This window comes from Patagioenas fasciata, chromosome 3, assembly GCF_037038585.1.
Source record: "Patagioenas fasciata isolate bPatFas1 chromosome 3, bPatFas1.hap1, whole genome shotgun sequence".
Classification (NCBI taxonomy): domain Eukaryota; kingdom Metazoa; phylum Chordata; class Aves; order Columbiformes; family Columbidae; genus Patagioenas; species Patagioenas fasciata.
In genome coordinates this window covers 40037023-40060211 of record NC_092522.1, presented here as the reverse complement: position 1 = coordinate 40060211, position 23189 = coordinate 40037023, and the positions used below count along the sequence as shown (strand labels likewise).

Genomic DNA, 23189 nt, shown 5'->3' with positions numbered 1-23189 from the left:
CAATGGTTTCATTAAAAGATAGTTACTTTAACTCACAAATGAGACGTTCACTGTGGGACTGTAGTTACCTGGAATAAACCACAGCGTCTCTCTGTTTCAAGCAACCAGGGCTCAGGGACTTTCTCACTAACTAGAGCAGCACTGACTTGAGCAACTACATATAGCTAAGTCGGCTCAAAAAGAGGGTCTAACAATCCAAGATGCAAATGCAAAATCCATTTCAAAGTGGAAGACTTATACTATCAGCATAAAGATTGACTTAATCTGTTATTACTCTGAGACATTAGGAATAGAACTCCCCAGCAACTCTGCTTTACTTCCCCTGTCACAGCAGTTTGCTCCACACTTCCCCCAAGAAATTGGAAGATGACTTAACATCAATGTTTCTCACTTCCTTTTCACACAGTGAATATTACAAAATGTTCCTGTAAGTTCACGTACTGCATGATTCTTGTATTTGTAAAATTCACATTTAACAGAAGCCCTTCCTAAGATAACCATTGTTGTGTATGTGGCCATCCCACAAGGCATTTATATGCATCGCAGCTTCCTACGGCCTTTTAAAACACTTTCTTTCCCTTTTTCCTCTCCCTGACTACTATACAGTGAGCCAGAGAACAAGCAAATTGTCCCACTGGTGGTAGGAGCTAAGCCAGCACTTGTGAACAGTTAAGATACACGGAAGGGTGGTTGTCTGCAATGAGCTACAAGACAACCTAAGCTTTGTCAGACCAACTGGAGCAATTTATGATTGCTCACATTTTTACATGTAGTCTGGGTCTTAATCAATGAAGGTCATTTCTAAAGTGCACAGAAAGGGAAACAGCATAAAATGCTGAGAAATCTAGTAGCAGCATCCAGGTGAAACAGATTACTCAACTAGTTTTGAACACTTTTATTTTATTTTATTTTATTTTATTTTATTTTATTTTATTTTATTTTATTTTATTTTATTTTATTTTATTTTATTTTATTTTATTTTATTTTATTTTATTTTATTTTATTTTAAATTTTCAGAATCCCACACTGAGTTGAAGCCCCGGCCAAGGTCTGATCTGGCAAAAGCGGTGCTGGAGTGCCCTCCGCTGGCACAGCCCAGCCAGGGGACAAAGGGAAGCTCACTTGCTCACTGAAGGGAAAGGGAAGGGGGCTGAAAGGAGGGGGAGGACAGACAAAATCTTAATATTTGAGCAAATGCTAAGAAAAATCCAGAGTGCCTGGATCAGGTGTGTTTCTCTATCCTTCACTGTTCTCGTATGACAGTGGAGCAGGATGGGCAACTCTTGAAAATCTACTCACTGTTCTTGTTTTAGGTAAGCATGTGCAGAATGTCTTTCTCTCCTTCAGTGTCTCTTTTGTGTGAAATTTGGTTTGGTTCTCAGCTGGTCAAAAAGTCCCCAGGAAAAGAGATAATTTTTAAAAGTTCATTCTATTACCCAAATCATGTTTAAAAATAAGACAGTGAATTATAATGAATTATAATGAATGTCTGTTTATTGAAAGCAGAGAAACAGAATGACTCACTTGCCCATGTTCATACAGAGATCATAGTCAGAATCACAGACAATGAGAAAACATGGAAAATATTTCCAAATAGTGAACAAGATCCCTTCTTTGCTAGGCAGGCTCAGCAATGTCACAAAATTGTCTTCTGCTTCACATCAACCTCCATTTTAGTTGTACTTTGAAAATCATACAGCACGTGAATAGCATTGGGTCCAGTGCATGAAGCCATCAAATGAGGAAAGAACCAGTCACCCGGCCTGGCATGCCATCTCATTTGTCACTGCTCCCATTTGGCACATTAATAAAATGTGCATTTGTTACTCACCCATTGCATAATACTGTGTCATTAATTATCATTGTCCGAAGTTTCCTTCTCAAAGCTGAGCCCATGTGAGACGTCCTCTCTTTCTCGTTTGTCTCCTCCCACTCTTTTACAGTGCTCTGAGAGATACTCCTGACATTTATCAAGAGGTATGCTACTTTTGTCCCACACACCTCCAAGTCTTGTTCTGGTGGTGTATGTTGCTGGCCTTGTTAGGACACAGGTGCGAAACTCCTTAAAGGTTTTGAGACTCAGCTTCAATAAATAAGAATTGCAATGAAGCAAGTGACAGGTTTGCCTTAAGTGGAAGCAACTCCTTGACATGGTATTTTTTGTTGTTATCCTGATAAATAAATTAAGCAAACAAACAAACCAGCCAACTACACAAAAAACAACCAAACCAAATTTAAAAAGAAAAAAAAGGACCCTAAAGGACCCTATGCTGTACAAAGGGATCTGGACCAGATGGATCATTGTGCTGAGGCCAGTTGTGTGAAGTTCAACAAGGCCAAGTGTCGGGTCCTGCACTTGGGTCACAACAACCCCAGGCAGAGCTACAGGCTCAGGGAAAAGTGGCTGGAAAGCTGCCTGGCAGAAAGGCATCTGGGGGTGTTGATTGACAGCCAGCTGAACATGAGCCAGCAGTCTGCCTAGGTGGCCAAAAAAGCCAACAGCATCCTGGTGTGCATCAGGAATAGTGTGGCCAGTAGGACTACAGAAGTGATTGTGCCACTGTACTCAGCACTGGTGAGGCTCCACCTCGAATCCTGTGTTCAGTTTTGGGCCTGTCACTACAAGAAGGAAACTGAGGTGCTGGAGAGAGTGCAGAGAAAGACAACAAGGCTGGTGAGGGGCCTGGAGCACAAGTCTGATGAGGAGTGGTTGAGGGAACGGGGGCTGTTTAGCCTGGAGAAAAGGAGGCTGAGGGACAACCTTACCACTGTCTACAACAGCCTGAAAGGAGGCTGTAGCATGGAGGGTGTTGGTCTCTTCTGCCAGGTAACAAGCGATAGGATGAAAGGAAATGGCCTCAACTTACACCTGTGGAGGTTTAGGTTGGATATGAGAAAAGCTCCTTGATAGAAACGGTTGTCAGGCATTGGAACAGGTTGCCCAGGGAAGTGGTTGAGTCACCATCCCTGGAGGTGTTTAAAAGACACGTAGATGAGGTTCTTAGGGATGTGGTTTAGTGTTGGACTTGGCAGCATTAGGTTAATGGTTGGACTTCATGATCTTAAGGGTCTTTTCCATTCTAAGTGATTCTATGATGATATGATGCCATGACTCTAAATTTGTCCAAAATCAGATGTGTCTGGCATCCTATGGAAGGTACAGCTGCCAGAATCATCTGAGATATCCCAGCAACAATCGGGAATAGCACAATCATATCAGTGTAGGTAAATATAATCACAGAATCATAAAATATCTTGAGTTGGAAGGGACCCATAAGGATGATCAAGTTCAATCTCCACTCCTTGCAGGACTACCTACGAATAAACCATACGACTAAGAGCATTATCCAAAAGCACCTTGAATTCTGGCTATAACAGAATAAAGAGGAAGAGACATCAGAAACTGAAGGAAACCTATTGCAAAGGTCCTGTAACAAACAAGTTCCACATAATAGTTAAGAAAATTAGTTACTCTTACCAGATGTCTTGATTGCTCAACCTTTTAGAGGGGAAATAAAATTAGACAAATATCCGTATGGTTGGTTTTTATTATGAAGACAGTTTTCAATTAAAAAATAGGTTACATGCAATTACAGGTAACTTCTGCTGCAAGGAAATTGATAATCACTGTAAAATGTCCACAAAGAACCTGAAACCAAGTTATATTTTATATCAAGGTAGACTTCAGTTATGGTTGGATATGGCAAAGTATGCCCTCTCCATAAGAATCAGATTGGTTTTTACTTGTTCAAAACTATTTGAGATGGAACTCACAGTGATTTCCTTTAATGGGATATATAGGAGAAAGGAGGTTTCTTCTCCAAATCAAACCACTGCTCTAACGCAATTTCTCACCCTGTAGCTTTTTAAATTTAAAATACAACCATATTTATACTCCATGATAATTAATGAATTCCATTTATGAACCAGAATTAAATACATGTAGCATGAATACCAAATTTCATTCTGTTTCCCTGAGGTGTCAGGAAAAAACGGGTCCTCTGAGAAAAAATGTGCTGTTATTTAGCAGGGAGAGGAGGGAAGGAGTTCATGGATAAGTCTAAGCAGAGTTATCTGGGAGCTTTTGTGTTAAATCTAGCAGTCGTTGAACACATAAAATCCGGTTCCTGATTCTTCAAAGCATAGATCACAACCAGAGCCATTGTCCTTGTCATCCTACTATAACAAGGACTGGCAACTGGATCTCAACCATATTATTTTACAGCTTCTTCAGTACTACAGAGGTGTCTTGCAGGCCAGTCAAAAACAAGCTTCACAGCACGATCATTGGTCAGATTATGAATGGACCATTTTATGAAGCTTTGCAGGTTATCAGACTGGACATGAGGCAGCATTTCTCTAGAGAGTCAAGTGGTCAAACTCTGGAACAGGCTCCCTAGAGAGGTGGTTGATGCCCCAAGCCTGTCTGTGTTTAAGAGGCATTTGGACAATGCCTTCAACAATATGCTTTAATTTTTGGCCAGCCCTGAAGTGGTCAGGTAGCCAGACTAGATGATCCTCATAAGTCCCTTCCAACTAAAATCTATCCTGTTGTGTTCATCAGTTGCTGCTGGCAAAGGCCTGGTACAAGGGCCACTTTGAGTATAGCAAATTAAACTTTGGGAGAAGTGTTTAGATATGCAAATGCATTTTGATTATGAACTGAAAAGGCAGCCATTCTGGCGCTGTATTCTATGTCTGATTTGTGACTGTGCCAGATATCCTTCTAGACAAGGGAATTGCAGGAGAGCAGTCCAGAAACCTCAGAACTGCACCGGACTACAAAGGATACCACTACTATACAGGGACCAGGCATAGCTTTAGAAGTACCATGAAAACTGCATCTAGATACTGAGAGGAGGCAAATGCAAAACAATAGGGGAGAAAAAAAAATATGTAGGGTAACAGAACAGATTTAGGATTATATATAGAAAACAATTAGTAAATGGGTTGCAGATGATCATGACAAAACTGGAAGGTAGAGCCATACAAAATGTCACTAAATTGTAAAAATGGAGGCAAATCTTTCTGAATAGTCAAAAGGAATTATGCATTTTTTCATATCCATCATGGAAGGAAAATATTTGGGATGATGCTTTTATTCAACAAAGAAATAAAAATCAGAAGTCCAGAGTTGTATTTGAAAGGCTAAGTATTCACAATTTTTTTTATACTGAAAGTTCAAAATACTATTTTTAGCAGTATGCAGGAAGCTGATTACATGGGTCAAGCAGCATATAGAAAGATAAGACAAAAAATATCTCCCTATGAACGACTTGTAGAAGAAAACCAGGAAAACTGCTGCAAATGGCAGCGAGGGGGTGAAGCTATCATGCCTGGGTTCCTCCAAACGCCGCATTTCTGCTGTTAGCTTTCCAATCAGTTCTGGGAGGTCGGACATCACTCCTCGTGTCCCCAGCACCGCCCAGCGCGAAGCGAGCAGGTCCCGCCCGGCAGCAGCCTGCAGGCTGAGCCGCCCCTGCAGCCCCCCGGAGTCTCCGGGGTAAGGGGGCTGCTTCCCACCGTGAGCGGGGCCTCGCCGGCCGGGCTGCCGCCCGACGCACTTGCTGGAAGAGCACTTGTGTTTCGGGGGAGGGAAGGGGATGGCAGCAGCGCATTTCTCAGGGCTGCCGTTTGCCCCGACGCCCAAGCACCGTCCCGATCCGATCACCCATGGGTCTCAGAAGTTAACAGCACCGGGCACTACGACGGGGGGAGGTTCAGGAGCAGGCAACCGGCGGGGGCTGATCCCTGGCCTGCAGCATCAGCCCCCAGCCCGCCGTCCCCATCGCCGCATCTCGGCGCCGTCCCTGCGGCCGCGGAGGTAGGTGCTGGCGGCACCGGGGGCTGATCTGACACCGGCGAGACGCCCTTGAGGGTGGAGGTAAGGGGGGAAAAGAAGGAAGCGGCTCGGGAAGCTACAGAGGGTGTTGGCCGGACGATGCACCAGAAGTCAGCGAGAGCCATAGCGACAGTGCCCGTTACAACCCCGCACCTGCGCCCTCCCATCACGCCTCGTCCAATCAGGAGAAGCTTTATACAGGAGTGGAAGTGACCGCACTCCCCGAGACAGAACCAGTATTGGCCCTGCGGCGGCTAATCACGGCGCGCCTTGCAAGCAGCCAATGGGAGGAGAGGTGTCGCTTGTTGTTGCCCTGTGAGGCGGCTGCGCGCTGTGCTTCGGTACCTGCTGCCGCCGCAGGAGGGATCGGGGAGGCCAAAGGCCCCGGTGCCCACTCGCCTCTCGCTGCCCCCAGCGGCCCCGCGGAGGGCGGGGAGATGCAGCCCCCGGGCCCTCAGCAGCCGCCGCTCTATGCACCCAGCAACGGGGACTTCACCTTTGTCTCCTCAGCAGACGCCGAAGGTGAGCGCGGGGCCGCGGCTGGGGCCGCTCTCGCTTTTCGGGAGAAGGGCTCAGCCAGGCCTCGAGGGAGCGGGCGGCTCCCGTGCCGCTGAGGCGAGAGGTGCCTCCCTTCCCCTCTGCCCCCCCGCCTCCTCCGGGCTGATGGCGTGGCTGGAGGCGGAGCGGGGTGACTGAGGTGGCCGCTGCCCTTAGGCTGCGGGACTGTGCTGTCGCAGGCTGCCGGGAGCGGGGCTGAGTGCCGGTGCGAGCAGCTGCGCCGTCCGTGTGGCGGAAGCACCAGCGCGGCAGAGCCGGCCGAGCTGCTCCGTTCCCCATGTTTGCTGAAAGCCGTAACCGAGGTTGCGCCCGGTGACCTGACATCACTGTGACAGGCGCTGTCACTGATGGTTCCTCTTTCCGGCCTTGCTGGGAGTGCAGTTTGGTGTCTACTAAAGCTTGTACTGGATGTTCACATTCTCTGTAGTGCTGTGCAAAAGGCTCTGTGCTGGGTCTTATTTCAGCATAGTAGCGAGCAGGGGTAGGAAGGAGCCCTGTGTGTAGTTTAGGGGATGAAGTGTGGCCAGCTGCCTAACTGCTGCATTAATGGCTGTGGTGTTCTGCCTGAATGTGCCATGAAGCCTTAAGTCTGCAAAAATGAACATATAAGAGTCAACATAGTGCTATCTTGTTTTGATGGAGAATCACCTTTTGTGCTCTACCCATTTAAACAATAAGCGTTCTGCTTTATGTATGTATTTAATTACTGTTGTAATTATGGACAGGGGCAGGAAACTCTATAAATCCATAGGTGCCCCACCCTGGTAAAGAACTACTGAAATGGGAAACTTGCTGTAGAATACCTGTACTTTGGTGAACTTTCCAGTCCTTCTGACAAGGAATGCTAACCAACAGGTACGATCTTGGCTGTGGGTTGTTTTTTGTTTGTTTGTTTTGTATTTCTTATCCACCTTGGCCTCAGAAAGGATCCATGTGCCTCTGAACGGAAACTCACTGGATTGCCTCTGGAAGTATTTGTTGAGCAATGCTGAACCCAGTCCAATACAGCCACCTTTCCAGTAGGATGTGTTGAATTGGATTCAGCTCTGTGTTCTTTATGAACACAAGCAAGGCATGACCTGTTCAAGTGTAGTCCTGTCTGCAAAGTGCTGTGTAGGCGTTCCCTAACAAACAAAACCAAGCAAAGTTGAACACATTACTCTCTAATTTCTATTAGTTTTCCAAATCTTGGTCCATATGAAAAATAGAATTATAAGGTTTTATTTTCCCATCTTATTTCCACGAGAGGTAGGAACTGTTTGTGGGGAAGAATGCCCAAGAGGTATTCTCAATTGAGTGGACAGATGGCATAATGAACAAACTAGCTTGTTTTTGTTTACCTCTTGTATTGCTTTTTCGAAATTGAAACCAGAGACTATTGAAACTGACATTTCCACAATGTGTGGTTGAAACGAGGCATGTGAGGTACCTCAGCATTGCTTCTGTGGTGTTCTGCCTGAGCCAGTAGCAGTGAAGGCACCTTAACTCTTGTTAGTGGGCATCAGAACCATCAGTTCTTGGCAGATTCATCTCCTCTCCATTGGCTTGCAGTTAACCATCTCATTCAAAGCAGTCTGTAGAAGTGGAGGTAGCAGATTTTTTTTTTCATTGTTTTCTTCAGCTTTATGTCCCACCTGAGATGTCTTGCAAAATAGACTTAAGATCATGTTAATAGGTTTCACAATTAAAAAGCGTGATTGTAGGTATTTACCAGTCATCAACTGCTAAAAGGAACCTTGGTAAATAAGACTTGTGTAGAAGTTCCTCTGCCTCAGGATGGATCTTCAGCTGTCACTGAGAAAGGAGAAATAATTGTCTGGTTGGACTGTTACATTTGCTTGTTTTGACAGCCACATTTGTGCACAAAGAATAGCAAGAACCTCTCCTTGGGACGCAGTGTTACGTTGTAGTATAAACAAATATTTTTAAATCACAAAAGGGTTCCAGTGGCAACAGAAAACTGGTGAGGCTTTCTCTGCCTTGACTCGCAGCCGTTAAGAATACATTTTTCTTTTTTCTTCCCTTTGTAAACAGCAGAGGAAGGCTTACTTGTGTCTGGTGAGAATGGTGTATGTGTGCTGATACTTACAGGAGCAAAGTGAAATTCCTTCTTTAGCTTACGGTCATCTTTATAAGGATCCTGTGCAGGTGCTGTTGGAAAAATCAAAGCAATGGATTATTAACTCATGATTATGAAACAGCTGAAAAGTGTTTATGGAGAAGCTTGTATTTAAGCTTGAGTGGCCTAGCAAAAGCTGATTTGGGAAGGATTATTCTGTTAAATTAATTGTGATACTGAATGATCAGTGAATGCTTCAGACATGCTGGCTGAAGACTGTGACATTCTGTCACTGTACGCGTCTTGTTTCTATAAAACTATGTTGAATTTTGATAGAAGATGTCACAAATGTAATCTGCAAATGTGGCCTGACTTGACTGAGTATGTGTTTCAGAGATACTTGCTATAGCTAGGTGTTTTGGGAAATTTGTGGCTAGGAATTTTTTATGTGAAGAACACATGATAATGAAAAAGCAAAATAAGATTTTCTTTGGTGAAGCGAAAAGACATTGGATGAGAAGAGAGTTTTTGTGTTCCAGTATATTTGTGATAAGGTTTGTACAAGTTTCTGTTTGGATTTTTGGTTTTTAGCAAATAATTGAAATGCATGATTTCCTAAAGCAATAATTATTCTTCTATATTTTTCTTTCTTCAAGTTGATTAATATATTTTCAGTTACTATTTTGTATTTTCATCTGCATATAACTGAATACAATGAACGAATAAAATTAATATTTATTGGTGACTTTGATACAGCCAGAATGTACATAAATTGCTCTTCGTTTTGTTTTGTTTATTACTGTGGCAGAGCAAGATCATAGCATATTGAAGAGAACTCCTTGTATCTCCTTTTATTGGCTGGAGCCTAGGGTTCTCTGATATTATTCTTTTTCAAACTTTTTTTAACCTGTGTTGGAGCCAGGCTACAAATAAAAGCATATACAAATGCTTTTCTTTCATGAAAAATTTGACATAAAAGCAGAGAATGGTTTTGACTGAAATAATGCCACTGTGCAGGAATGGGCTCCAAAAGAGGTATAGTATGGTCAGAAAAAAAAAAAAGGTAAATAATCCATAATTTACTGTATTGTTAGGCTTTCATCAGTTAACTCCTACTGTGCCTTTTTAATGCTTAATGATAAAGAACAAATCAAAGCCATAAAGTCATACCTTAACACTGTGTAATCAAAACAGGAGTTCCATCTAGAAGCTAAAACTTAACAACGTTGGTTTATGTCCCAGATTATTACTATTGCATTCAAGCCAGAAGTACCCTTTCAAATTATGTATCTGCTAATGTATAATTTTAGTCTATAATTTTGAATATTTCATTATGATGACCAGCACATGCAGCTTTATATATCCATTGTTTATCTTCCAGTACTTTTGAAATCAAATGGCTTTTGGCAAGACATTAAAAGGTGTATCTTTTTCTCCCTTTTTCTCTAAGATCTTAGTGGCTCCATAACAACTCCAGATGTTAAGCTAAATCTTGGAGGAGAATTCATCAAAGAATCTACTGCAACTGCATTCCTAAGACAGAGAGGTTATGGCTGGCTTCTGGAAGTAGAAGATGATGACCCAGAAGATAACAAGCCACTCCTGTATGTCATCATTATTTTTTGATATCTATCTTTATTAGCTGTGTAGGAAAAAACAAACAACTTGTAGCCTCTTAAATTGTCCCACAGCCTTTTGCTGTGACTGGAATTCTGTTTGGCAAAGTACTTGACCAATGAGTGTTTTCTGGTGCAGGAATGAAAATATTATGTTTTTCATTATGGGTTTTATTTTTAGTGTATAAGAGAGGCTTGTTATTCACTGTGGGGGAGGAAGGAAGGAGGAAGTAAAATCCAATTTTATTAATCTCTATAAGTATAAAGCTTTTATGGCTTTTCTGCTCTTATCTGTTGATCTTGTAATGGTTTAAAAAAAATAGATTACATTCTTTCTATATTTTACACTGATGTTGTGAGTTTCTTAATGCTGTAAAAGAATCAGAGGCTAAGACAATCCTGTGGAAAGATTCATGTGAGTAAATCTAGTAAATTCTGTCATTTACTCTGAAGTAAATGCATTGTGAATCATGCTTACTACAATAGGGATGCTAGAAGCAAGGCAGTACAAACTTTATAATCTTTGATGCTATCTTGTAGTATAAAGATAGATTAAAACAGTGCTAGTGTCCAAAGACGAAAATGTTAAAACTGAAAATCTCTGCATCCCTTGTTCTGTTCACAGAGGAGTTGTTGGGTGAAGAAAGTTTGTATCTTAAGGTTACTGCACTGTGCGTCAGGCAGCCTGAGTCTTAGTCCTTTTTCTGCACATAAGCAACTTCATTGGCAGTGTCTGACTGTGCAAATTAAATATAATGATGCTCTAAAAAACTGCAGTGAGCAGGAGAGTACTCTGGAGACCTGAAATTAGAGTGTTGGGAGAGAACAGATGTCTGAACAGCTTAATGACGAAACTGCTACTTGAAAAGTACTTTAAGTGTGCAAAAGTAGCTCACTGTGTGAATAAGTCTGTTCTGTAAACCTCCAACTTCTAGTTAAGAAACAGAATGATGTACTGAGGTGACAACATATTAATTCCCTCTTCTGTGTAACTTTTTATACTGCGAAAACCAAGTTTGTGATTCAAAGACAGCTGAGTGTTGGTAGCTGCTGATTGCTAGAAGTGAGGAGAACATGCCATGGAGATGATAAGTTTGTGGCAAACAGGATGACTATAATAATCCTAACAGAGATGACCTTAATCTCACTTCCATGAAGCACTTCTTGTGCAGTTCTGATTATTCCCAGAACAAACACTGTAAAGCCTGGTAACCTGAATCCTACTATAGATTTGAACAATACCAGCCAGCTAAGGGGAGTTCACTGATCTGGTGCTACTGTGCCAGCGTTTCGTACAATAGAGTGACTTTTTTTTTTTCTGTCTCATTGGGCAGCCTTACGCCAGTCCCTTGTTTCCTGCTACAGCTGCCATCACTTCTTAGGTGAGGTAGCTCTCAGCTTCATGTGAAAGACAGTTCATGTGAGAAACTGTCAGAAGCCCTAGGCAATGAGAAATAATTATTTCCAGGAAGGAAATATTTGTCTTACATAGTTGTAAGAGTAAAATATAGGAATGCAACCTCCTGTTTAGACAAATGGAGGAAAACGGATGCTTCTAGTATACTCTTTAGATTCAGGGTTGAGTTAAAGAACAATTTCTGTTGTTAAGTCACAGGTTAGTAATACCAATTCTGAAATAGCTTCAGTAATAGCAATCTTGAAATTGCCTTGAGAGACTAAATCAGCAGTATTTTTTTAAGAGAAATTATGGTGAATCATGTCTTTGAATTTATTTCTTGCTTCAGCTTTTCTGAGGAAAAAGCCATAAATCAAAGCCTTGTAAAAAAAGACTTACGATATTATCCTACATCTTTCTCCACTGTGGTCTTAAATATAGAGGAGAGGGTTATCTTCTGCAAGTCTCTTACAACTCTTCAGAGCTCTTCAGTCATGACTGCATAAGGAAAACACTGGCCTACAGTTCCATCTTAAGGTTCTGCACATAATCTTAATGAGGTCGACTTGGAAAGAAAGTCTGCCTCCTTCCTGTTATGCTAGCACCATCAGGGCAGGATGGACCTGTTCAGAGCCTCCAAAGCAGAAGAGTCTTCTGGTCAATTTGTAGCTGCTTACAGATAGTTTGGAGCAGGGACTGGCAAAGGCAATTACAGAAGAACAAGATCTGTTGATAGAATTTATTGCTGATTTAATTGTCTTTTATTTATTTTTACCCATATTGGAAAGAAACTACTAATTAAACAGTTGGCATAAACTGGTCTGCCAAAAGCTGCTGTTGTTGAAGCAAGTGAAAGCCCATTTTATTTTAAAAACTTGCTTTTGCCTGATATATTTTGAATGGTTTGATTAGTAGATGTAAAGGTATTTTTTCTTGTAGAAATCAAAATAAGATTTTTCCATAATAGCTGTGCTCATGGCAAACTACTCAACATCGGAACACACAACTGTGTACTTCTGCCTATGCATGTGTTTTATTTTTTTGAGTAGTTACAATGGTATGAATGTTGTGTTCTTGCATGTCAGAAAATAGATCCTAATGGTTTATTGTGTATGTTCTCTGTTCTCAGTCATGTAATTGATTTTTGAATAATTAAATATATGTAACTGTGTCACGCCAGTTACTGAAAATAGGATGAAGATGTGGTGTTGCTTTGTTATGGATGAACAGTTCCTTTGCTAGGTATGGCTTCAGAAAGCCTTATGGGTGACAGGAGATTTGGTCTATAAACTTACTGTTTGCCTGGAACTTACTTTTTAAGCTCTATTTCATTACTGTGGTGTATAATGACATTCCCTTGCTTTACAATTTCAGGGAAGAACTTGACATTGATCTGAAGGATATTTACTACAAAATTCGATGTGTGTTGATGCCTATGCCATCTCTTGGGTTTAATAGACAGGTAGTCAGAGACAATCCAGACTTTTGGGGTCCTCTGGCAGTTGTCCTCTTCTTCTCAATGATTTCATTATATGGACAATTTAAGGTAGGTATAAGCCTTCTACCTAAAAAAATCAAAACTAAGTTTAGGGACATGATTGCTAAGCAATTTATATTCTTACGTAGGTAGAAAGTATTTTCTTCACATACTAATGAGGAGAATTTCAAATGCTGATTCTGAAGTTAATATGTAGAAAGACAGCAGTAAGGAATGTATTAAGTAGCCCACAGATAAGTTAATCATGATGAAATGTCAAGTTTCTTATGCAGTAAAACAAAGGAAAGATGTGGTTTTTAGAGGGAACAGATTGATACTAATGGATTTAGAGTCATATTAGTGTATCTTTCCATTTTAATTGTGACCTTTTTTTAACTTGCTTTTCTTACTAAAAAATGTTACCAAAGAACATTTATTTGGTTGCCATGAATTTTAATTTCGTGACAAATAAAGCTACTTGTTTAATTCATACTATATCATTGCCATTATCTGGTGTATTTAATCTTCATTAGTGCCATTTGCTGTTTTGTCCTCTCTGCTCAATTGCTATCAAGTAACTTTCCTTTGATTAATAGACTTTTTTCATAATTTCTTTGGAACTCCAGAGTGAGTAGCTATTCAGAGGCATTGTGCAGATTTAATTGGCCTCTATGAACACTGTTAGCTTTTTTCCTTTACTTTCAGATTGAAACAGAAAAGTGTTATCATTTATAGTCACAATTTGAATGTGAGCCTAGGTGAACCTGCTTCAGAAATCTTTGACTATATGTGTAGTTACAGGTGTTTTAAATGCAACGTAGCATAGCAATAAGCCATATGGAAATGAACAGAATGTGCTTATGCAAGGATTTTTGTGAATGGTGAGATAAAATCATTTGCTTTGTGACCTCTGGCTTCCATATGGTGTACCAAATGCCAACTGAGAATTTACTCTGAGTATATTGTTTCTATGAGACTTGAAGTGAGTGGACTAAACCTCTGTGTTATTCGAATGGACCACTGAGCTGTCTCCCATGCAAAGCAAGAACCATTCCTTGATCCCGTCACAGATAAACTACCTCCTGCAGTTCAAGTTCCTACTGTACATCAACAACAGATCTAATGAGTCTTAGAAATGGTGCATTTACCATACAGATATGAGAGTGCTGTTTATGTGTGAGGAGGGAAAGCTGGTAGCTAGCAACAGGATGACAGCAGCTAGAGTAGCAAGTGATAGGATGAGAGGAAATGGCCTCAAGTTGCACCAAGGAAAGGTCAGATTGGATATTAGGAGAAACTTCTTCATGGAAAGGCTTGTGAAGCACTGGAACAGGCTGCCCAGGGAAGTGGTGGAGTCACCATCCCTGGAGGTGTTTCAAGGATGTACAGATGAGGTTCTTAGGGACATGGTTTAGTGCCAGAGTTAGGTTATAGTTGGACTTGATGATCTTAAGTGTCTCTTTCAACCAAAATGATTCTATGAACTGAATGGGTGGGCTGAAAGCTGGAGGGAGACAAGCATTCCTGCTCTGAGAATTCAGTGTGGTCCTCTTCTTCTAGACAGTGGAAGAAGGCAGGAATTAAAAGGAGGCCATGCACTGTTTTCACAAATAGCATAAAGCCATTATATTTACCTTAATTTTTGAAGTGGTGCTGAGATTTTTAGCTGGTTTTAAATTTAAGGAAAAATCATTCCCTATTTGAGTCTTCTGTGAAACTGGAACTTTTAATTATGCAATAAAACTGAATTGAGTACTATCTTAATTTTTAAGTGCAGCCATTGTACATTTGGAAATACAGATACTGAGCTGATTTCGTTGTTTCCCTCTGAAAAGATATTTCAGAAGGGAGAGCTTCACTTATAATCCTCCCAATGGCTCAACTCCAAGAATAGTTAAGTTACTCTGAAGGTTCTGTTAAGACAGAGAATGATTTTAAGATTTCTTCTTCAGTTTATGAGCAGAGCAATGAAAGAAACTAGAAAAAATAATTACAGACTTTGTCCCAGGAGTCTGGGGCTGTTTCTTAAGTTGTAATGACCTACAAGTTCTTCTGAGAGTTAAAGCCCTACTTCTTCTGACTGTTCTCAGTTTGTGTAAAGAATAAAGTGGCATCTTTATGGATGAAAGAAACAGAATTCAACTCCTTGTTTTGGTTGGGCTGCCTTTTAAAAATTCTGAGCCTGCATTTTTAATAGGTGGGATGTGAAGACATTTAGCTAGAGTGGTCTTGGCTTTAGTTTTTAACTGAACTCTTCCTACTCTGATACAATATTACAATACTTAAAAAACACATTGCATGTGCATTCCATGTTCACCAAACTTACCATTAATGTGGTTCTGTACATGTAACCTCTGAATTTTATTCTCAAGTTGCATTGCGGTACGAAGTAAAACTATTCTTGTCACAATTCAGAATTCAGTTTTGCATAATAAAATCCTTGACTGCAGTGAAAGGGATTAATAGAAATGAGTTTTTCTTTCTTACAATAAAAATGATGAATATAAATGAATTGTTCTTTATCTCTTAAGGTTGTTTCTTGGATTATAACTATTTGGATATTTGGATCCTTGACAATTTTTTTACTGGCCAGGGTTCTTGGAGGAGAAGTAAGTACCTGTATGCAAAAAGGATATAGAGGGAGGTAAAGTCTCTTGGCTACATTTTTCAGTAATAGTTGGGTTTTCTTGGTGCTTGGCTTTGGACCTTGTAGCAAACTATGAATGGATGCAGTTGATAAGTTTAACGTCTTCATTTCAGGTTCTTGACCTGTGGAATAAAATCTAAAATACAGAGGTGGCCAGCTAATCTTTCTGTGCTACAGATGCACGCTGGGTGTGATAAACGATCTGGAAATTCACATTATGAATCCCAGAAATTCAACCAGGTGCCTCTGTTCCAGAGCTGAAGTCAATTCTTAAGGGACAAGGGCTTTCAATTTTTTTGGTCACTGAGCTAGGTGGGACTCTTTCTCCTTCTTTGCACTGCTCTCGTACTGCCCTCTATTTAATCTTCTGTTGTTTGTTGTAAATGAGGCTAACAGCAGTTGTATAACGTCCTTCTGGGCAGAGCACCTACCAGTGTTTGTTTTCATCCCAGTTTGAAGCCATTAAAGGATGAAAGTCAGCACATGTTCTTCAGCTGCAAAGCCAATGGAAATTCTGGCCTTCATCCCTCCCGCCAGCCGCTTGCACCAGCAGGGTTGGAATAGCTGTTTGAGCTGTTTACAAATTGAGTCACTAAGTGATTCAGTTGTAAACAACAAAAAACGACTTGCAGCAAGGGTAGAAACTTCTTAAAATAGCTCTGCAGCATAAATTGCATTGAACTGTGTTGTGAAGAACTTAATATTCGGTGATATTTGATTTTTATATTTTTACTACACATCTTGTATTAATGATGACTTCCTACATTATTTAGATTTACTTTAATATTTTTTTAGATTTTCCTTTAAATCATAATTACTAGAGTCCTTGTATGAACAGTGCTTTGAAAGAAAAAGATTTTATAAATGTGATTTTGTGGTTTTTCTGCATACTAGCTTAATCCAGATGCCCTTAAATCAATCTGGTTTGTGGTTCAAAATGTGAAGCTACCAGAATGTGTGAACTGGAGAGAGAGTATAGGTCTGCACAGATCACTGTGAAGGATCATTGGCCACAAGAGATTGCTTGCAAGATGGGCACTTGTTTCAACACTCTTCTTCCTGTTAAATCCAAGAAGCCTAGCTATGCCCAGGAACATTTCAAGCCATAGGGGAACGTCAGACATTTTAATCCCTATAAAGCTAAAACCAGTTATGTTACTTTGAACAAATCTATTTAAGATAGTCATAATAAATTTAAACTGGAAATCAGAATATTTCTGTGCCTTAAAGGGAACAGGTTCTTGGCCTTCCGCTGACGCCAAAAGCATTAATGTACTTTGAGTTTATGTATAATGCATATGAGTATGTTAATGCAGAAAACTGTATCTTTGCTGCTTGTGACAGGCGGGACGACATCTGGTGACTGAGAGGTCTGTTGTAGTTCTGTGCTCCTGGGTATCACTTATGCACCCTATGGAGAGTAGTAGTTGAGAATCACTTAAGGCACAACTTGAAAATATGAGGAGTGGGTGGAATGACATATTTGATCCTGTGTAAATACTTCCCTTGGAAGTGATAAAATTGTAATTCACAGTGTCTAAAAAAAAATAAAAAAGACAACGTATTTTCAAGAAAACTGAATTATTATTATTTGCAAAATTCTACGGCATAGCATAAAAAACCAATTTTATACTAGCAATATTCCTTTAGCTTAAATTTCATAAATACCTAACACATTGTTATCACTGTTCATACTGTTATAACAAGATCAAATCGTGTTTGGTGAAAAAGGCTGAATACTAAAAGGCTTGTTTTTATGTGCTTGAAAATTTCAGGTTGCTTATGGCCAAGTTCTGGGTGTGATAGGATATTCCCTACTTCCCCTTATTGTCATAGCACCTGTACTTTTGGTGGTTGGATCATTTGAAGTTGTTTCTACCCTAATAAAAGTAAGTTCAGTATCATGTATTGAGAATTGTTTACAGTTATTTTTTTAAGTTACGTGTCTAAGACTTCAAGTATTCATCTGTTCAGGACAACATGGTGATGTGTCAAAATATTCAGAACTATAACGTGAGCTCTGTCTTCCTTTTGGTTAGCATGGTGGACATGATTGCCAAGCAGAATCTGGTTTAAATGGTTCTTTGGAGTACCTGGGGATTTACAGTGCTGTTTCTATAACACCTGTTGTTATCAGGTTAGCTTCTGGTTAAGTATATTGCTATGCTATAAAATAAATAGGATTATAATTTTGAGAAGAGAATGTTTAATTAAACCTCAAAATGATGAATCTGTAAATTAGCTGTTCTGTCCCTTCCCCCACCATCCAGTTTATTTTTAGTCTCTGCAGCCTGACTATGACGTTAGTCATTGGTCTGAGAGCTTCCCATAGTGGTAGCAGTACCAAGCTCTCAAAACCCTTTGCAGAGAAGGTAAATATTGTTCTGATTTTACAGATGTGGAACATAAGGCACAAAGCAAGAATAACTTGGCTGATACTGCCTGCTGTTGGACACCTTTTATGAAAGTAGCAATGTTCCCTGATAGGTCCCAGAACTACAAAACATTCTTGAACACTTACAGTACTTCTAAAAACACCTTAGGTAGCCTTTGAAGTTATTGCTGGACTTTTGGGAGGGTTGACTGAGAAAATTCTTTTAATAGCTAAGCTGCACACTTTTGGAGTTCTCATTCTGTTGATTTGGTTGATTTCTGTCCTTTTAGCTTGCTGATAAACAGTATAATTGAAGTACAACTAAAGTGTATGATTAATAACAAAATTTCTGTGTTTGTGATTTGATAACTTGCCATTACTGTTAAGTGATACAGTCAGAAAGCCAATCATTAACTTGCCAGTTAACTAATATATAACTTGAAAATAAATATATGGTAATGAAACCTCTGTTACTTGATTAGTACTAACAGTTTTACATTAACTTAGGGCGATTCTGTGCAAGGTCTTTGCATCATTAGTGTGAAAATGCAGGACAAGCCCCATATGACCAAAACTACTGATGTTGTGATAAGTTCTGCAGATTCTGGCTTGAGAGCTTTGTGTTTGGGGAAATTTTTCACAGTCCTAAAGTTGTGAAACTTGCAGTGAAATAATGAAACTCCAGTCAGTTCTTTTCCAGTTGCAATCAGCAAAGTAAACTACTTGAGCAATGCATCTCAATTACTTTAATTGCTGCAATTTTCTTTATGTGTGTAAGAGAATTCAATCATGATCTTGTCCATCTCTGCAGACCTGCAAAACCAAAAGTATGCAATCACATGCAAATTTATTTTTTGTTGGATTTGTGTGTGGTGGTGGTTTTTTTTGTTTCTTTGTTTTGGGTTTGGTGTGGGTTTTTTTTTGTTGTTGGTTTTTTTTGTTTGTTTGGGATTTTTTTGTTGGTTTTTTTGGGGGTTTTTGGTTTTTTTTGCGTGTGGGAGGCGGGGGAGCATTTGGTTGTGTTATTTTGTTTTTATGATGGCAGTTGAATGGGCCATGTAATCCCTGAAGGGGCTTCAGGTCCTCTGACAGAACTGTGGAAAAAGTTCTCTGCTGGAGAGAACTTGCATGCCACTCAGTTTAAAGTGTTTTTCCTTATTTTTCCTTTTTTTTAAAAATCAATATCAAAGGTGCTGCTAGAGGATAATAATGTCTCATTACTTTTTGCTATAACCTTGTTGGTTTGAGTCAAGTTTACTGACCTCGAGACTCTTTTTTTAAGTATGCGTGCTAACTTCATATAACATAGTGCTTATTCATATGTAATGTTATCTTCTACCAGTCTTTATCAGCTGGTTCTTTGATAACTTAGTAAGCAATACAGTTTTTGACACAGGTTGTAGTTTGGCAGGCTTCTGACTGCACCTGAAAGGAATAGGAATGTGAGGTTCAGTTACCTTCTAGTGGGAGCACCATAATTAAAGAAAAGCTTATAAGCCAGAGGAATCCTGAAATTAACAATGCTGTGATTTAACCTTCTGGTCTATATTGTAGGAGGAAGAGTCAATTATATTAACTTCTTTCACTTAAAGAAAGGGAGGGGTTAAAGAAAGGTTGGGGACAGTCAAGGTAGAAAGAAAAGTTATTAATACAGTGAAGTCTGAAGTTATCGGTGCCTGTAAGCTTATGGTTTGCTTTGTGGTGTCTGCATGTCTTACATTAGAGAAAACTTACTGGACATCCTTACCTGCTCACTTCAGTACAAATGTCTCAAATGAAAATAGCATGCCTATTTGCTAAATATTTCTTTAAACTTAGATGACAATGCATAGTGTATTTGTTTTTTAATGTGTGTGGAGTTATTCACCCAAAAATCTTTTGGAGGGGGTTTCTTTTCAATTACATTGAGAGAAAAACTGATTTTTATTTTGGTATTTGGAGAGATTTTTCTTATGGTGTCAGCTAAGACTTTTCATTTTCTTTTTCAGTTATTTGGAGTCTTTTGGGCTGCATACAGTGCTGCATCATTACTAGTTGGAGAAGAATTCAAGACCAAGAAACCCCTTCTAATTTATCCAATCTTTTTATTATACATTTATTTTCTGTCCTTGTATACTGGGGTGTGATCTAGTGCAAGATGTGGCCAGAAACCATATTTTATTGACTTGCAGGCTGATAATGCGTAAGATAAGAGGCTGGAGATAATACAAGTGACTGTTTTGTATCCAGTTGTCAAGATGTTTTAAGATTGAAGAGCATATTTGTGTATATTATTTAATGAAGCAATTGTAGCTATATAGATTTGTATCAAAGTTCTAGGTTTGTTTAAGACTCTTCAGATTTTAATGAACAAAATAAAATAACCTTGTGTTTTATAAGAAAGTGTAGCAAAACCACAACTCAATACCTGTGCCAAAAGCACTAGGACCAGATTACTATATTCAAGGAGAAAAATGAGAACTTAACTGTAACAATCTCAAAGTGCAATTTTTCTTTTGAGCTTAAACACAGCTGGCTTTTCTTGGCGCAGCAAATTCTGTAGATAATATATATTTATGAAACAGTCCTGATTGTTCACAGAATAGTCTGTATAATCAAGACATGAAGATACTACTTTTAGTTCAGTGCCTCAATTACTTTGAATTGGCTATTGAGTTTTTTATAAATTCCAATTTGTTTTCAAAACATGTATATACTGTGTATTTTGTATCTATGGCTTGTGTGTAACATAAATACTCCTTGGTTAAGGATGTATATTGGGTTTTTAAAAATTGGAGATAAAAGTATTTGAAGTCTTCACTTCCTATCTCTGACCAAAGGAGCAAGATATTTACTGTGTGACATAATTAAAATGCATATTTAGAGAATTGAATTATTTTACTTAAAAATATAAATTTACAGAGAAACGGGTGAACACCTTTCTCATCTGTAGTGCTGGCTTAACATTGGAGAAAAGAAGATCATCTATCAAATTTGTGTGATCTTTAAACAATGTTATTTTATGATGACAAAATAAAAATAATGCTTCCCTAACTATGTTTTACAACATCTTGCTCTGTCTTGCTTTTAATAGCATGGTATTTAACACGCATGCATTTTTTTTTTTACCCCAGTACTATTAATCTCTTGTAAAGAGAAATAAAAAAAGATTTGTAAGGCCAGATTTTCCCTCCACTAAATAAGGCAGAATTACAGCCTTAGTAATGGCTATGGTCTTGCTAATTTTGACTATCCAAGGATTATGTAATAGCGTGATGACATGTTAAATATTTCCTGTGTGCTGTGTTGATTGCTTATGTAATGGTCCTTACGGTAATGTTTCTTCGCAAGGGAAGTCCAGGGAAGTTAGCTTTGCATGGTACTGAGTTATGCATTTGGATTCTTCCGTATTTAGCATTGCCAAATAGATCTTAAGTTTCTTTTTGGTAACAGAAAAAAAACATTCCCCATGTCTTGTTTTGTTTTTTTGTTTTTGTTTTGATGCCGCAAATAAAAATCAACCATGGCAAGGTAATAGCCAGGGCTGTCTTTCATCCATGATGGACTTGCTTCCTTATCAGAACTGTTTTTTGAGCTTTTTAGACTGTGTAGCTTGCCATTTTAGTAACTTACCAGTTGTTAGTGATACAAAATCTATATTTAAATGCCAACTCTACCATAAACCTTTAGCTTATTCTGTCTGCTTTTCTGGCTGATACTTGTGTTGACTTTAAATGGAACTACTTAAAGTTGATGCTGGACATAAAGTGTATTGTAATACTTAGCTTGTAATATATTAAAGGAGAAAAACTGGTAGAGTGATCAACTTTTCACGTAATTTTTGAGTGCTGCAGAAGTTCTGGTGGAATTACTGCACAGTTGTACTAAACCAATTACACTAGCAGCTTAGTACTTATCTGCAAGTGTTTTGTTGAACATTCTTAAAAAAAAAAAAGGCAATTACAATCTATTAAAAAAAAAAGGCATGTTAGCTTTGAAATCTTGCATGATAATCTGGTCTCACTCTTTTTCATGGCTTATATTTCTTTTTAAACAGGAATATCCAACTAGCATTAGAAGACTCAGTCCAGACCCTGTGACTACACGTTTAACTATCACCACAACCATTTAGGTTACGAGGCTGTCAGAGAGCTTTAAGCTAGTTCCTCTTAGCATAGCTGCTCATTAGATGTCCATAATGGATCCTGTGCATCTGAAATGAACATTCTTGCATCCTTTGAATACTCAGTCTATTTAATCTCCAAATTTCTCTGTACTACTGTTCTGTGAAATTCATAGTTGCAATTTTAATGGTTCCTTTCAACAGACCTGGCACATGTGTAATATGCAATGTAGATATGCACTTAACATAGTACATATTTTGTACACAACTGCAGATTTGCACCTTTTAATCTTAGTATTTCTAGGGTCACCTTTTGCATATGCTGTGCAAGGAATATGTACAAACAGCTCTCAAATGGTTCTGATAGTTTGTAATAACTTTGCATTTAACAAACATATTTTTAGATGAGGTATGTGTGTAAATACAAGATGTATTTTATAAAAATTTTGAATTAAACTTGTTTACAGAATGTATGAAGCTGATTTATATTCACTGAATTTAGACACATCTCTATTTCTATATCTGTCATCAATCTTAAGCTTTGAGCCTATAACTAAGTTTTTGTGATTATATATATATATATATACATGCTATTTCTGTCTGTCAAAGCTGGAAATTTAAAGCACATTGATCTAGCAAAAAGTTCCCTTTCCAAGGTGCAACACCTCATTTCAAGGTAGAGACATGGATATCATACCTTAGTAAGTCACGGTCTTTGAACAATATTCTGTATAGAATAGCTAAACCCATGTGTGTGCACATGGCTTTTTCCATCTCCTACCCATCAGACCTACTCTGCTGCCTATTAGAAAAGTTGCACCTGCTTGAAGAGTTTATGAAATCAATTGCTTCGAAGTGGAGAAAACATAGAGCTTCAGATCGGCTTTAAGTTTTGTCGCTACCCTTTTTGGTCTTTAACGTTTCGCTTGAAGTGGTGAAGCAAGCTTAAAAGCTTGCTTATTTTGCCCTCAGGACAATTTTGATTTAGCCTGGGTGGTATCTATACCCACATGCTTTTGGTGTGGTTGTTTTGCTGGGTTTTTTGTGTGTGCGTGTTTTCTTTACACAGACACTATGGCTGAAATCATTTTCCTGCTACAGCAGCCTGTCCTGATAAA

General features: G+C 39.1%; 1 protein-coding gene across 1 annotated transcript; it reads left to right on the top strand.

Moving 5' to 3' along the window:
• The first annotated feature begins 6134 nt into the window (after positions 1-6134).
• Positions 6135-21002, top strand: YIPF4 (Yip1 domain family member 4). Its single transcript, XM_065835504.2, has 6 exons — positions 6135-6364; positions 9910-10063; positions 12846-13017; positions 15480-15557; positions 17371-17484; positions 19958-21002. The coding sequence occupies exons 1-6, from the start codon at positions 6280-6282 to the stop codon at positions 20093-20095; spliced, it is 741 nt and encodes a 246-aa protein (XP_065691576.1). The 5' UTR covers positions 6135-6279; the 3' UTR covers positions 20096-21002.
• The last annotated feature ends 2187 nt before the right edge of the window (positions 21003-23189 follow it).